Source organism: Malus domestica, chromosome 12 (genome assembly GCF_042453785.1).
Source record: "Malus domestica chromosome 12, GDT2T_hap1".
In the NCBI taxonomy this organism is placed as follows: Eukaryota; Viridiplantae; Streptophyta; class Magnoliopsida; order Rosales; family Rosaceae; genus Malus; species Malus domestica.
In genome coordinates this window covers 19977209-19992959 of record NC_091672.1, presented here as the reverse complement: position 1 = coordinate 19992959, position 15751 = coordinate 19977209, and the positions used below count along the sequence as shown (strand labels likewise).

The window sequence follows — 15751 nt, the reverse complement described above, 5'->3', positions numbered from 1 at the left end:
TCTCCCTACAATCGACATTAGTGTTGTGCTTAGACAACCAATCCACCCCAAGATGACATCGAACTCCTCAAGTTTAAAGGGAATTAAATTAGTCGCCAACAGTTCCTATTCAACTAGGACCAGGCAATCCCTATACTCCTATTATGCATAGAAAATATCTACAGGTGGCATTTGTATAAGCATATCAAAATCGAATGGTGTAGGTTACAAGTCTAAAACCCGTGCAAATGATGAAGATATAAATGAATAAGTGGCACCATGATCAATCAGAACTCTAGCCCAATTACCACACACAAGTAATGTACAAGTAATGACTCTGTGGTCCTGCCCCACCTTCTTTTGAGGCATGGTGTTGATACGCCCATGGACCTGACATCCCGCTCTACTGTTACGGCCGCCACGAGTCCTAGGGCCCTGGCTGCTACGACCCGCTCTTTTCCCCTGATGGCGACTGCCTGAAGCTGACCCAGAATATTGTGGCTGTCTCTGAGCAAAAAACAGGGTACTCTGGCTACCACTCACACCATAACTCTGAGTATTACTGCTCTCACCATAACTAGTACTCGGGTCATTACCTCTACTGTAACACGAACCAGAAGCATAATTCTCGGGTGGTGGCGCTAAAGGGCAATCACAGATATAGTGCCCAGTGCCAATGTCACATGTGGCTATAACCACAGTACAATTCCCCTAATGGTGCAAACCCCAATGCACACAAGCCGTGACTGCAGGACAAAAGTGTCTGAAAGATCGCCTCACCGACTCACTGCCTGAGCCATCACTAGATGATCAAACCTTGGCCCTGTTGCTTAAACAAGTGAGAGTGACTAGGGCCAAAAGGGTTTGAAGAGGTAGAAGACTCTCTCATACTCTGGGATTGGAATCCTCAACCCTTTTGATTTTGATTCCAAGGTCGGTTCTGTCTCCGAAGCTGGTTTTGGCTTTGAGGCTGGCTCTGACTCTGAGGCTGATCCTGGTTAAGACTGTCTCATCTCGTCTGTTCAATCTTTAAGGTCGTCTCAATCATATCCTCATAGGATCTATGCCTCTGTAATGTCAGAAGCTCGTGATAGTCCAAGTTTATAGCAATCATTAGTTGAATCATCATCTCCCGCTGGTTCCTATAAGTTCCCTCATGGTGTCTCGACAGACGCCGGAAGGTGCTATCAAACTCTATAATGTTTAGATCACCCTTGCGAAACTCCAGGAATTCCTGTCGCTTTCTAAACTGATAACTAGGGCTCAAAAAGTGTGCGCTAAAGAGTTTCCTGAATATGGTCTAAGTCATCAAGGAACCAGGTAGACGAGAGCCCCTCGTTGACTTCCACCAAAACCTCGCATCCCCTTGAATGAAGTAACTAGCGGTATTCACCCATTCAGACAATAGGCATTTCATGCTTTCTAGAGTATCCTCCATTTTCTCCAACCAATCCTCAACTTCCTAACAAGCTCCAACTATTCTAAGATCTGTAACACTGTGGCTACGAGCGATCTCTATGTATGTACGAATCGACCTGCTACTACCAAGAAAAGCATTCCATAAAGCGGACGTTAACTGCTGAATTCCTCTCATAATACCGGAATGAGATCATCGAGGTACATTCCCACCAGGATGTTTCATAATTATGATAAGAAGCAAACAAGATTTGGAAAGACGGAAGATTATGGATACAAGAAAGCTTATGATTACCAAATGGAAGAATGAAGTCCTACGTATGCTCTGATACCAATCTGACACACCTCGATCCTAATGTCCGAGGGACATCGGGATGGCCACGTGCTAGTTGACACTCGAGGATGATGCAAGCCATTTAATGAATGCATATGCCAAGAGCATGTGAAGCATGCTTATAAATTTCACTCGAACTATATAACATAATAAAATAATATTCAACTGCCAACAATGAAAACAATAATGATAATGCATGACATGTTCAGAGCATACATCTAATTCAGAATATAAGTGGAAGGTAAAATTACAATGATGTCAAAGCAGAAGAGACGGCATGATGTCACTGGTAAGGGAATGCCTCGTAGTTCGAGTCGTAATCCTGGTTCCTATGTTTTGAGGGGGCGCAAAACAAACATGAGTGGATCAAGTTGATATATATATATATATATAAAATACTACAGTTATCAACATACTAACCCCCAAAATTTAATGAAAACTCATAGCATAATATGTAATAGGTTTCCGAAACCCTAGCATGCCATAAAACCTTCATAAAACATATCTCGTATATAGTGTGCTAACTAGTAGTATCCTAGCCACCCGTGGTGTTCAATAATTATATCTCTTGGCCCGTACAACCAACTACCATGTCTCTGCGCCCAAAGCTAGAGATTATTTCTCTCAACCAGAAGCCAACTCCTATCTTCGCCTGTAAGCAGAACAATGACCACTAGATGAGCACAAAACATTGAATATATACTTTCCAAACATAGGTACATATATCTCAAAAACATCTTCATAGCATATAGTAATCCATCATATATATTATAAAGAAGTATGCAAAAACATGTTCGTAAGCAGTATATAGTCATCGATCATATATACTACAAAGAACATTAGTTCGATAAAATATGGTAATTCACAATATCCTTAGTAAGCATAATGTCTCATAAAACGTTTTATAAAACGTAGTCATTAAATCTTGTTTTTCATGTATGCATTTCTACTATTAAAACATGCATTTTAGAAGAGTTCCACTCACAAATACTCCGTCGTCGAAGAGCCGTCCAAACTAGAAAAGACGGAATCGCCGTTAATATTCGCACCTAAGCACATAAAGCGTACAAGCAACAAAACTACACTCAAACGATTGAATTTCGAAAAACAGAAGTCATAAATGGGTTCAGGACGTCGAAAAACATAAAAGATGACCTCAGGTACAGTCACGTGCCGCCTCAAGGTGGTGGCTCCGGTGGCCACGAGTCGCCGTGGGTCTCCAGAAAATTTGCCGACCCCGTCGTGGATTGTGGCGCGTGTGCTCCACGCGCGGGCACCGACAGGCACCCATGCGCCTGCCATACGCAGGCTCACGCGCGACTGGGCTAGTGTTTTGACTGGGTTTAGGCTTGGGCCAAGGTATTGGGCCTCTGGGCTTGGTTTCCTTGGGCTTAAGCCTCTGGGCTTGGGCCTAGGATCCTGGGTTGAAAGCCCAAGTTCACACGATCCGAAGGCCGGGGGGTTCAAGGGTTTTGGGTCAAAGGGCCTGGGCTTGAAAGCCCGGCCCAAGATAAGGGTTTTGGGGTTTAAATAAATAAAATAAAAAGGTTTGGGCTTAGGGTAAAAAGGGTCGAAGGCCCAAGTTCCACTCAACCCCAAAGCCGGTTCCTTTAGGTTTTAGGGTTAGGGTTTCAAGGGAATTGGGCTTAAATGCAATGGCTCAAAGGCCCAAATCTACACGGCCCTAAGGGCCTGGGTTGGTTTCTCGCCGGGGAAGGAGGCTAGAGCCTCCCAAGCTCTGGTCGCCGTCGGTTGGTCATTAAACCCTCCGATCTAACTATAAAAAGACGATAGAGATGAGAGGGAGGGTCCCTTACCTTTGATTTGCCGTGAAATGGTCAGAGGTGGCCGGGTCTTGCTCAAAACCCACAGGGGTTCGCCGGAATCTCTAAGATTTTGCACCAGTTCCTTTGGTGCTGCACAAAGACGAGGGAGAGAGAAGGGTGGTCCTCTCGAGTTGGTGGTGGTATCGTGATGTTTTGGGTGTGGAGGTAGGTGTGTGTGTGTAGATCGAGGAGAGGGAGATCGGAGAGAGAGCAAGAGAGATAGAGAGCTAAGAGAAAAATAAAGAGAGTTGACTCGAGGGAGGGGAAAGAGAGAAGAAGGGAAGGGGGATGGGGTGCTGCAACATGGCAGATAAAGAGAGGAGGAGAATCTGGATAGGGGATCCAAATTGGGTAATAATTCCAGGGGTACATATGTAATTTCATTAATTTTTGGTATAAAATTACATAAACTTGGGGAGTGGTTTTACAACCTAACCTGGCCTCCTTGAATTAATTATGATATTATAAATGTTGTGACAATGATATTCGAACATAGAACTAACACTTGTTGACACATGCTCTAATACAAATGAAGTACGGCTCTATTAAAGAGTGTACATGCCAACAATCGTGTTAATTTTGTGTCTAAATAGTTATATTTTATTATTAATTCATGTTCTTCGTACATTTTTTAAATTTACTTCCAATCTCAGTCTGCTTAAGATAACACACATATAGTCCATCTAGAATATTTTAACCAAAAAAGTTATCAACTTTATTTCCTAGAAAGATTGCTGCAAATTTATTTTAAATTTTGGGCCTAATGTTTAACATTTTTTTCTTCATTTAATGAATATTACAGTTTTTTTTATAACTAATAAATAAGAGCGGTAAAATAGAGTATTAAGGAAATCTGATGGTAGCGTACAAACATGAAATGGAGTTCCATCATTAATTAGTTAGGTTCTAGACCGAGTCCAATTCTGCGTTACAAAGGCGGCTTCAAGCAAAAATTGGACTTTTTAAGTGCCAAAAATTAGGTAATTAGTTAAAGTAAAAATTAAGGAGATTTTGCACAAGTATCACCTAAACTTGCAAATATGTGCACCAATTCGAACTAAACTTTCAATTTTTATTTTTACCAACATGAACTCTCTTAACTGTTGGAATTTATCACCTATGTTATTTTTCATCCAAATTTTCGTTAAAACAAGTCACGTGGAGAGATATTTTTGTCAATTAACTTTCTAGGGCTTGCTGGAATCAATTTGTATGAAGGCAAAAGGCATTTTTTTAGTAACAGTGTTGGAGTCAGGTCATGAAGAGAAAGGGAGAAGTTAGGTTTCGAGTTTGGCAAGGGTTATTGAAGAATAGAAGTGAAAATTATGCAAAAATTTGGTCTTCCATTTACAGTAAGCTTTCAAGATTTGTTTTCTACGTCAGCAAGTGGATGCGTGTTCACCTTAATTTATTTATATATTAATTTTTCAAACTCTTAAGAGGGAATTGATGGACTAGAGTTGTACAAACCATCAATTTTGGCACCATATTGACTCATCAATCATTATGGAGTAAATTTGATTCTAGCCAGCCCATGAGCTACATGTGACATGTTTTAATGATAAAATGGATGAAAAGTAACGTAGGTGATATATTTCAAAAAAAGAAAAAGTTAAGACTGTCTAGATGGTAAAAAAATTAAAAATGAAAGTTGCAGTATTATTGTATATGGTTACAAGCACGTTTATTATTTCATGCTACTCTTTCAAAAGAGAGACTTGAATGTGATTAAACAAATGTTGGTTTGTAAGTCGTCGATTCTAAATTTCCAATGTAGTGTGAGCCTTCTTCTATAGGGTTGCTACTTCTTCGCTGACGAATGGCTCAGCTGGAAAGTTATGCATGACTTGCTGCATATACTTTCCAATATCATTGCTTTAGTGTTTTTTGGCCATTTGGCTTTTCAACTTCAAACTTGATCGCAATAGCCACCAGATTTTCTACCAACCCCTTTTTCGTGGGAGCTATTTTTGTCAATGGTTATCAATTTGACAGTCACTTCTAACACTCTGGATGTTGACTTTTCCCTAAAAAATATCTAAGGTTTGAAAGTGATGTGGGAGCTATTTTTCTCAATGGTTATCAATTTCATAGTCACTTCTAACACTCTGGATCTTGACTTTTCCCTAAAAAATATCTAAGGTTTGAAAGTGATGTGGGAGCTAGTTTTCTCAATAGTTATCAATTTCATAGTCATTTCCAACACTCTGGATCTGACTTTTCCCTAAAAAATATCTAAGGTTTGAAAGTGATGTGGGAGCTAGTTTTCTCAATAGTTATCAATTTCATAGTCATTTCCAACACTCTGGATCTTGACTTTTCCCTAAAAATATATATAAGGTTTGAAAGTGATTTTATTGTTTCGACAAAAAAAGAAAGAAAGTGATTTTATTGTAAAACACATTTCATGTGTGATTTTAGTTCTCTCAATCAGGGATGGAGTCACAATACGAAATTAACAAGTTTTCAGGTTGACACGATAACGAATCAAATCGTTATCGAGTAATCCGATAAGCACCTGTTAAAATAATAGGTTAGTTCATGTATACACGTGAGTAACTTGTTACACGATAAAAAAAAAAATTTAATAATTTTATACCACAAAACATAATACTAAACTTAACAGCAGTAGGATTTTATCCTCTAAAAATATTAATTTAATAATTTCTCATCTTGATAATTCAAATACTCCAGTGTATTCGATGCCTAATCATCAAACAAAAGGTGGAGTTGTTCTCTTTGAGGTAACCTAAGTTTGTTTTTGTTTTACTTTGTACATGTAGTATTGTAAAAAAAAAAAAGTGTTGATATTACATTTGAAATTGGCATGATGCATAATTCTTATTATGTTTTTTTTTAATTTTTTATAATTTAGGATTTTGATAATAATTACAATGGTTCAAGTTTGATTGGAAAAAAGTGAATTGCAGAAGCATTTGGAGGATAAAAGAATAGATAAAAAAGTAGACATAAATGTTCTTCCTTAGTGACAAATCGAGCGTTTTCATTATCTGATACTTTCTCAGTTAGCACGAGATGTGTTAACAATTCTCTTTCAACTGTTGCATCATAATTTGCATTTAGTATTGGGGGTAGAGTACTGGATTAGTATTGTAGTTTATTGTTGTCAGAAACATTTCAAGCTTTGTTGGGCACACGAGATTAGCTCGTTGGAAAATGAGGTAATATGTTTTTATATGGTATAGTATTATTGTTTTATTTCTTTTTATAATTATATTTCGTAAACTTCTCATAATTTGAATGGTTTATAATGTTTGGTTTTTCTATGCTTGGTTTATGTAAAAGAGAGTTCTGATGAGGAAAGTCTTATTGAAAACATCATCAATATAACTCTTAAAGACAAGTCAAAGTTCCAATGCAATTTCTCCATGACGATCGATGAAACTTGAAGGATTTTGTAAAAAGAATGACATGCAAGTTTTGAATTTCATTGGGAAGGTTTTAACTTCTTAGAAAGGTTTCACAACCTTGAAAAGAAAAACTCCTTCATTTTGCATATCCATACACATTTGATATTTTGTAGTAGACTGGTATTTCTCACTACCCTCATAATTGTTTGGATTTTTTTCTTCCTTTTTTTTTCTGTACATTTTCAAATTGCTTGGAAGGGAGAGAGTGACAATACTCAATATATAAAACACAAATTAATTAGCCAAAGTATAGAATAACGATGATCAAATCATAATGGTTGTACAATCAAATTACTGTGATATTTTTCTCTTCAGAAAAGTAGTCACGGTCAACACAGCTTGAATGTAAGGGAAGGACACAGCAGGAGCTGTGGTCTAATATTCAACTCCTTATTAGATCCCGCCGTCGGCCGGGTTTCTTTCTTATGTATTTGTGTAATAGATAATCGATTTCTTCACAGCCAAAAGAAAAAACAAGAAAGAAACTTGGTATCTTATTTGCTCTGTGTTTTAAAAAAGAATGGAGCATTCAAGTAGCACTCAAACCAAGCTGCTTGTGTTTATACACTTTTATGGCTTGATTCTTTTGTGCATGAGCGCCGCAGGTCTGGAAGCTTCGACACCCCCTAGCAGTAGCACTGCCCTTGGAAATGAAACTGATCGCATGGTGCTGCTTGACTTCAAGAAAAGAATCGTTGACGATCCTTTTCTTATCATGAGCTCTTGGAATGATTCTGTCCATTTCTGCAGTTGGGTAGGCGTTACATGCAACAATTCCATCAAAAGAGTCTTGACGATGGAGCTGCAGTCTCAGAAATTGGTCGGCTCCATACCACCTTCTATTGGAAATCTTACTTATCTTACTGGAATCAATCTGAGAAAGAACAATTTTCGTGGTGAAATTCCTCAAGAATTGGGTCGTCTACAAAGCCTGCAACACCTCAACCTGTCTGTCAATTCCTTCAGCGGGAAGATTCCAACTAATATTTCTCACTGTACAGAACTAAGAGTGCTTGACCTTTACTCCAATACACTTATTGGGCCGATTCCAGACCAACTCAGTTCGTTGTTGGATTTAAATATTCTATGGTTTGATACAAACAATCTCACTGGAACTATCCCAAGTTGGATAGGAAACTTTTCTTCTTTGTATAGTCTTTATATTGGTGGAAACAACTTTCAAGGAAGTATACCCAATGAGCTCGGGCATCTTACAGGCTTGCAAGCATTCTCAGTTGCAGAAAACAATCTGTCTGGTAAGGTCCCTCCTTCAATCTATAATATTTCTTCCATATCCATTTTCGGTGTCAGTCAGAACCAGCTTCATGGAGAGCTACCGCCAAATGTTGGCGTTATTCTTCCTAATCTCGAACAATTTCATGTTGGTGGCAACAAATTCACAGGAAATATTCCTGCATCGTTCTCAAATGCTTCTAGACTTCTTTATCTCAATTTGCCTGAAAATGATCTCACTGGAACAGTTCCTGGTGAAAGCCTTGGAAGATTGCGAAGCTTAGTTGGACTAAACTTTGGTGTTAATAGACTAGGAACTGGAAAAATTGGTGACCTGAATTTCATCAGCTTCTTGGCTAATTGTACAAGTCTGGAGGAGTTGGGTCTTCACCATAACCAATTCAGAGATGAATTGCCAAAGTCCATATCCAACCTTTCCACCCAACTAACCTCTCTTACAATGGAGAAAAACTTGATATATGGAAGCATGGATAGAGGCATCAGCAATCTTGTAAACTTGACCGTATTTGGAATAAACTATAACTTTCTCAGCGGTAAGATCCCTGAAGAAATTGGGAGGCTTCAGAAGTTAGGGGAACTATATTTGGATGACAACAAGTTTTATGGGCCAATTCCATCTTCCTTAGGTAACTTGACTTCATTGACAGAGCTCTACATCAGCGGCAATAGGCTTGAGGGAAGCATTCCTCCAACTCTTGCTAACTGCCAACGTCTATTGGCACTTGACCTGTCCCGAAACAATTTAACAGGCACCATACCTCAAGAGGTTATTGGGATTTCATCTCTTTCAATTTATTTGCTCCTGTCTAACAATTACTTGACTGGTTCACTACCAGCTAAAGTGGGCGATTTGGTACAAATAGTGGAGCTAGATGTGTCTGTAAACAACTTGTCGGGTGAAATCCCTACGACACTCGGCAATTGTATTATGTTGGAGCGCTTGTACTTGGCAAATAACAAATTTGAAGGAACAATTCCTCAATCTCTCAAAAGTTTAAGAAGCTTGGAAGAGATGGATATTTCGAGCAATAATTTTTCTGGGCAAATTCCTGAATTTATAGGCAAGTTAAGTTTTCTCAAGAATCTCAATGTTTCTAATAATAATTTCCAAGGCGAATTACCTAAAGAAGGGATCTTTCTAAATGCAAGTGGTCTCTCAATTCTTGGAAATGGCAAGCTTTGTGGTGGCATCCCACGATTAAGTCTACCTCCATGCTCCAACATAAAGGCTCATTCATCTCGAAGATTACTTGCCCCAAAAGTAGTTATCCCTGCAGCTTGTGGACTTGCATTCATAATTGCTCTGTCATGCTTTATTGTTGCACGTTCAATGCTTAAGAAGCCAAGAGGTTTACCGGCAAGTTCACGTTCTTATAAGGATTGGAAATCAGGTGTCTCTTACAAAGAACTTGTTGAGTCAACTAACAGGTTCTCTAGAGAAAATCTGATTGGTTCAGGAAGTTTTGGTTCTGTTTACAAAGGAGTACTCCCTAGTGATGGAAATGTAGTTGCAGTTAAGGTATTAAACCTTCAACAACAAGGAGCTTCCAAGAGTTTCATTCGTGAATGTGAAGCTTTAAGAAGTATAAGGCACCGTAATCTTCTCAAGATCATAACTGCTTGTTCAAGCATTGACAATCAAGGCAATGACTTTAAAAGTCTAGTGTTTGAGTACATGGTAAATGGAAGTCTGGATGTGTGGTTGCATGATGAGGAATCTCATAGCAAGAGGTTGAGCTTTATCCAAAGACTCAATATTGCAATTGATGTTGCTTCTGCATTGGATTACCTCCACCACCATTGTGATACGGCAATTGTTCACTCTGATCTAAAGCCAAGCAATGTTCTCCTTGATGAAGATATGGTGGCTCATGTTGGTGACTTTGGTTTAGCACGGTTCCTCTTGGAAGCATCAAATAACGCCTCCCCAAGTCAAACCATGTCAGCCGTGCTCAAGGGTTCCATAGGCTACATTCCTCCGGGTATGAATTTATTTGGTTATCCTTTTTCTTCCCATTAACTTATTGGTAGCCAACTTAATTGTGTCTGTATTAGTATTTAATAAAACAGAAAAACGTAAATGATTATTTTCCTTGAAAATGAATCATCAGAAAACACTGAAATACATTTAGAATTCTAAACATTTGACTGTGACATCCTAATGCGAGTATTGAATGGCAGAGTATGGCATGGGAGGCCAAGTCTCCACACTAGGAGATGTTTATAGCTTTGGAATACTGTTGCTAGAAATGTTCACTGGAAAAAGACCTACAGATGACATGTTCAAGGATGGTCTAAGCATTCACCAATTTGCAGCCATGGCGATGCCCGACCATGCCGGTGACATAGTTGACCCTTCATTACTCTTTGAAAGAGAAGAAGCAGATGCTAATGATGACAGATGCAGAAATGATGTACACGAAAAACCAATTATAAAATATCCGGACCGCAGCTCTGTCCAAGGAAGAAGCTTGGAGGAATGCTTGGTTTCTGTGGTGCAGATAGGACTCTCTTGCTCTGCAATTTCACCAGGAGATCGGATGCTTATGGATGTCGTCGTCAACAAAATGAAGGCAATAAGGGACTCGTATCTGAAAATTCGATAAGAAGAAGCTTTGTAGTATATGAGATACGAATAAGTTTGTTCTGTTTATGCTCTCTCTGTTTTGTATGGTACTAACTACTAGAGAAAAGCCAGGTGCAGTACATTTGTGTGAAACTGATGAGATGCCCCTAGTCTCGCCAATTTTTTAACCATTGTTTCTCTCTTCATTCATCTATCGTTCTTTTACTTTTACTTTTTTGACATGAGTTACCTGGTAGTAGTAAAAGATTTCGACTCTATCTTGCACTTATGTGAAATTCAATTTTTTGTTGAACCAGTTTTTTCTCAATATTTGGAGTTGTAGATAGAACGAAATTACTTTTGATGTTCTGGGTCTGAAATCGTTACCTTTTTGTAATATTTTCTGTTTATATCCAGAAGGCGCTCGACGATATACTACATAATCCTAATTGCAGAAGTGACCGCCACCATTTCAGTCTATTTGATTTGCTTGGAATGTCGTAAACTCCTATTTATTGTTGGTTCGTACCTACTGAATTATAGACTGATGAAGTACCCGAAATAAATTAATGGAAATCAGTTACAAGAATCTGTATATTCGAACAGACAATAATATGATTTAGAGCTTCCAAATCTTAATTTCTACGCAAATAACCCCACTGTCTCTCAAAGAATTGAAATTTAGGAAATCATAGTCTGCTGCATTGGCTTTAATTAGTTCAATGCAACAAACAAGCAACAATATTGTCTCTGAATAATTGCGGTTCATTGACAAATTGATCCAAATGTTTTGATGTGGGGGACGTTCCACGTCCTACAGCTACATCCATCGTCATACTCCGAGGAGCTAATATTGCCCAATCGTCTATTTTATTATAAAAAAGATCCAAAAGTGATTACATGATTCATTGATTCTCATAGTAGCATAATTGTTTGAATTTTTTGTCCATCCACTCAAAATTTTCTACAACAAACTCAATGAAGCTCTCTCTCTGGTTTTTTTTTTCGGGGATAAGATTTCTTCTTTATGCACACTGCTATCATTACTTGAATTCTTTGTCCTTCCACTCAAATTTTTGACGACGTTACGAACTTTCTTATTTTGCCTGAATTTTTAAAGAGAAATTTTATTTGAACCCATTTAACCTCTTTCTTTCTACACCCAACTTACTCTCTACACCCATATTACTTTGAATTAAATTCTCAATATCTCTTTACACCCATTTAGAAAATAAAGACCCAAAGTTAGCATTCTACAACTCATTCTATGCGGTAGATGCACTCAATCTTTTATGAAAAATAGCATCCGTTCAATGTCTACCATGGCATGCACGTGAAGTGTTCATTTTTACCTCACCACAACCGAAAGAGACAAAGATTATCTTAAACTCTTTGCCTTCCACTCTAAGCATTTCATGAAGTCACGTTCTTGCAATGTTGAGGGGTAATTGCAAGGCCTAAACCAATTTGTAGAGAAGTAGAGGCACCGTTTCTCCCCATTAAATGACGATAAGGGTACCTAATAATCTCGTAATCAAAATAAGATTATGTTTTAATTATCATAATCAAGATAAAAAAATTCAACTCTAAAATTGAAGGCATTTTTTTTCATGCTATGAACCTACTTGAACCTCACGTTCCTATATTTTAATGAAATCAAAACATTTTTGACATCCAAACAACCGAATTAAATTATGAAAAACAATATTGATTGAAACAAGAGAAAGAAGGGGAACCTTCTAGAGACTACATACATTTGTTTCACCGGATAGAAGGATCTCAACACGTTTAAATTCAAGAACAGTAGCTATAGTGCTGCTATGCACTGCCATTAAAACTACAAGCAAAGTATAGCCTCCACCCTTCACGAATAAAAGGAGAAGAAAGTGTGACATTCGCACAAGTTGCTAGACTTTAAAATTTTAAATCCCATAAATATGTTTCTGCTAGTAATTATGCCTTAGAAAATGTGCTGATTTTGTTCCTAAATCCTAATAAAAATTGAAATCAAACGAAAAAAAAATATTGCAAAAATCGATTCAGTTGGAGGATTCAAAACTTCTAAATCGCCATCCATCGTTCAAAAAGAGCTTGTTTTTCTCTATGAAAGCGTCTTAGGTTTTAGTTAGAATAAACGTAGGATAAAGATTCCATGATGGTAGGGTTTGATTATTAGATGTGGGTTTATTGATAAATTTTAGTTTATTGTTAATTTCATCTTGTAGTTAGTGGTAATTATACAATAAGGTAAAAAGGACAATTCACATTCAAAGTTTTCTTTCTAATGTATTTGTGTAATCGACAATCGATTTCTTATTTTCACAGCCAAAAAAAAAAAAAACAAGAAAGAAACTTTGTATCTTATTTTCTCTGTGTTTTCAGAAACGATGGAGCATTCAAGTAGTACTCAAGTTAGGCTGTTTAAACTCTTTTATGGCTTCATTTTTTTGTGCATGAGTGCCGCAAGTCTGGAATCTGCGACACTCCCCAGCAGTAGCACTACCCTTGGAAATGAAGCTGATCGCATGGTGCTAGTCGACTTCAAGAAAAGAATCGTTGATGATCCTTTTCTTATCATGAGCTCATGGAATGATTCTATCCATTTCTGCAGTTGGGTAGGCGTTACATGTAACAATTCCACCAAAAGAGTCTTGACGTTGGAACTGCAGTCTCATAAATTGGTCGGCGCCATGCCACCTTATATTGGAAATCTTACTTATCTTACTGGAATCAATCTGAAAAGGAACAATTTTCATGGTGAACTTCCTCAAGAATTGGGTCGTCTACAAAGCCTGCAACACCTGTCAATTCCTTCAGCGGGAAGATGTTGACAAATCAATGAGATCTCAATCGGAACAAATCCCTAATTATTTGTATATTTAGCTTTTTATGTATTGGCCTAGTTAGGAAGTCAACTCCAATTTCTATAAAGTTGATTGTGCATATCAACTGTATATATTTCTCCATCACGTATCAAAGAAGTACAAAATTATTCCATTCAAGCATTCTCTTCTTGGCATCAGAGCCTAGGTTTTGAGAAAAAAAACACAATAAATAAATAAATAAATAAAAAGACGAGGTTGTGCTCTATACGGAGAACCATAACTACCAGCCGCACAGCCAATTGTGCAGTGTCATTTGACCAGCGAGCAATGTCGTCGTTGCTGACCCAAACTACCAGCAACGCACCCAATTGTGTAGTGCATCGTTCGACCATCGAGCGACGCCGTCATTGCTAATCTAAGTTCACCAAGCCGCTCCCTACATCCACCACCATGAACCAAGATTCAACCTGCTACCTGAAATTTGTCCTACATTCTGACCTATGAATCTGTTTAACGTGCCCAGATTCGATTGAAGTCGTTATGTTTAGTTTATGTGCCCAGACTCCGTGACTGTTGGAGTGAAATTTCTTACGGGAAGAAATACCTCCACATATTTGTTGACTGCAATCCTCACGTTGGCCGAATCCCTCGTAAGAGGCGTCCCCAAACAATCTTTCTCCGTAGCTTGTCTGGGCGGGGTATCTGCAAGAGATACTCTGACGCTCAAGTTAGTCTATTGATTTTCTATTCTCTGGTTTCTCTCGAGTTCTGATTGCGTTGTCTGTGGAAGGATCTCTTCGAGGATGAATTATGTAACTCGAGCTCTTAATTCTGTTGCTGATAGAATGGTCTCTCTGGGAAAGAGTTACGCAGCTCGAGCTCCTGACTCTATCGCTCATTCTCCCAACCCTTATGCAAGAGATGAAGCGGGTTCTTCTCGCACACCTTCCCCTCGCCACCTATGTTGCCCTCAATGCTTTGACTACTCCTTGTTATTGGACGAGTGTGAAACTCTAAAGGGATACTTGCAATGTGCTGAACACTAGGTGGATCGTCTCATAGGGGAATTGATGGTTGTTGATCGTGCCATGTCCGTTGCTCACTCAGATGGCATACATGATGGTTTTAAACAAGGCATTCACTATTTTCGCTCTAAGTTTAAGGCGACCTTTCTTTCCATAAACTGGGATAGTTTCCCCATCCCGTTAGATTAGATGTCATCTTGCTTGTAATAAGTTGGACCCTGAGGTCCAACCACTATTAGGATATCTAGTAGTGATGTTGTCCTTGTTTTCACCTTCTACTAGTAGGTTTATTTCTTCTTTCATTCTTATCTTTTATCGCACTATGTATCCAACGTCTAATAGGTTTTCCTCTTGTAAATTAAAGATATTTCCTTTTACGGGCGGAAAAAACAATGTCCCACTGCTTGAGCTTTTACTTTTGCACACGTAATGCTCTATTTTCCCTTACAAACACACGACGTGTTCGGGGAGGAAAATCGTTCTTTGCAAAGATTTATTTAATTCGCCGTTTCGTTATTGTTCTTAAACTATTCAACCTTGAATTCTTCTCTTAATCAGGTATTTACCTATTCGATCTTGGATTTTCGATCTTGGTCGGTCTTTACTCATTCGATCTTGGGTTTTCTTTTCCCACTCAATCTTAGATTTTCGATCTTGATTGGGTCTTTGCCCATTTGATCTTGGGCTTTCTTTCCCACTCAATCTTAGATTTTTGATCTTGATTGGGTCTCTGTCCATCCAATCTTGGGTTTTCTTTTCCCACTCAATCTTACGTTTTGGATCTTGATTCGATCCTCAATCCATGGTTTATGCTTTTTAGCCTTAGACTTTAGTCAAAGATTTGAATGAAGTGCAACTTTATTTATCATACAATAAGGAGATGTTAGCAGACATCTAGGGATACACCATTTAACATGTCAAGAAGATAAGAAGGTACCCTTCAACATTGCTGGAAACAGAAATTTAAATACAGAAAACACAAACATGAAAAGCTAAATGTGGTGCTTTCTCAAATGAATTGCGCTCCAAGAGCGTGACACATACTGACCTATTTCAACGTGCCTGAGTTTATAAGCTCCATTTTCAAAGGCTTCG

General features: G+C 38.3%; 1 protein-coding gene across 1 annotated transcript; it reads left to right on the top strand.

The window, feature by feature from the left end:
- Window positions 1–7117: 7117 nt before the first annotated feature.
- Window positions 7118–11016, top strand: LOC103450192 (probable LRR receptor-like serine/threonine-protein kinase At3g47570). Its single transcript, XM_008389504.4, has 2 exons — window positions 7118–10222; window positions 10422–11016. Exons 1-2 carry the CDS (start codon window positions 7507–7509, stop codon window positions 10844–10846), a joined length of 3141 nt encoding a protein of 1046 aa, XP_008387726.1. The 5' UTR covers window positions 7118–7506; the 3' UTR covers window positions 10847–11016.
- The last annotated feature ends 4735 nt before the right edge of the window (window positions 11017–15751 follow it).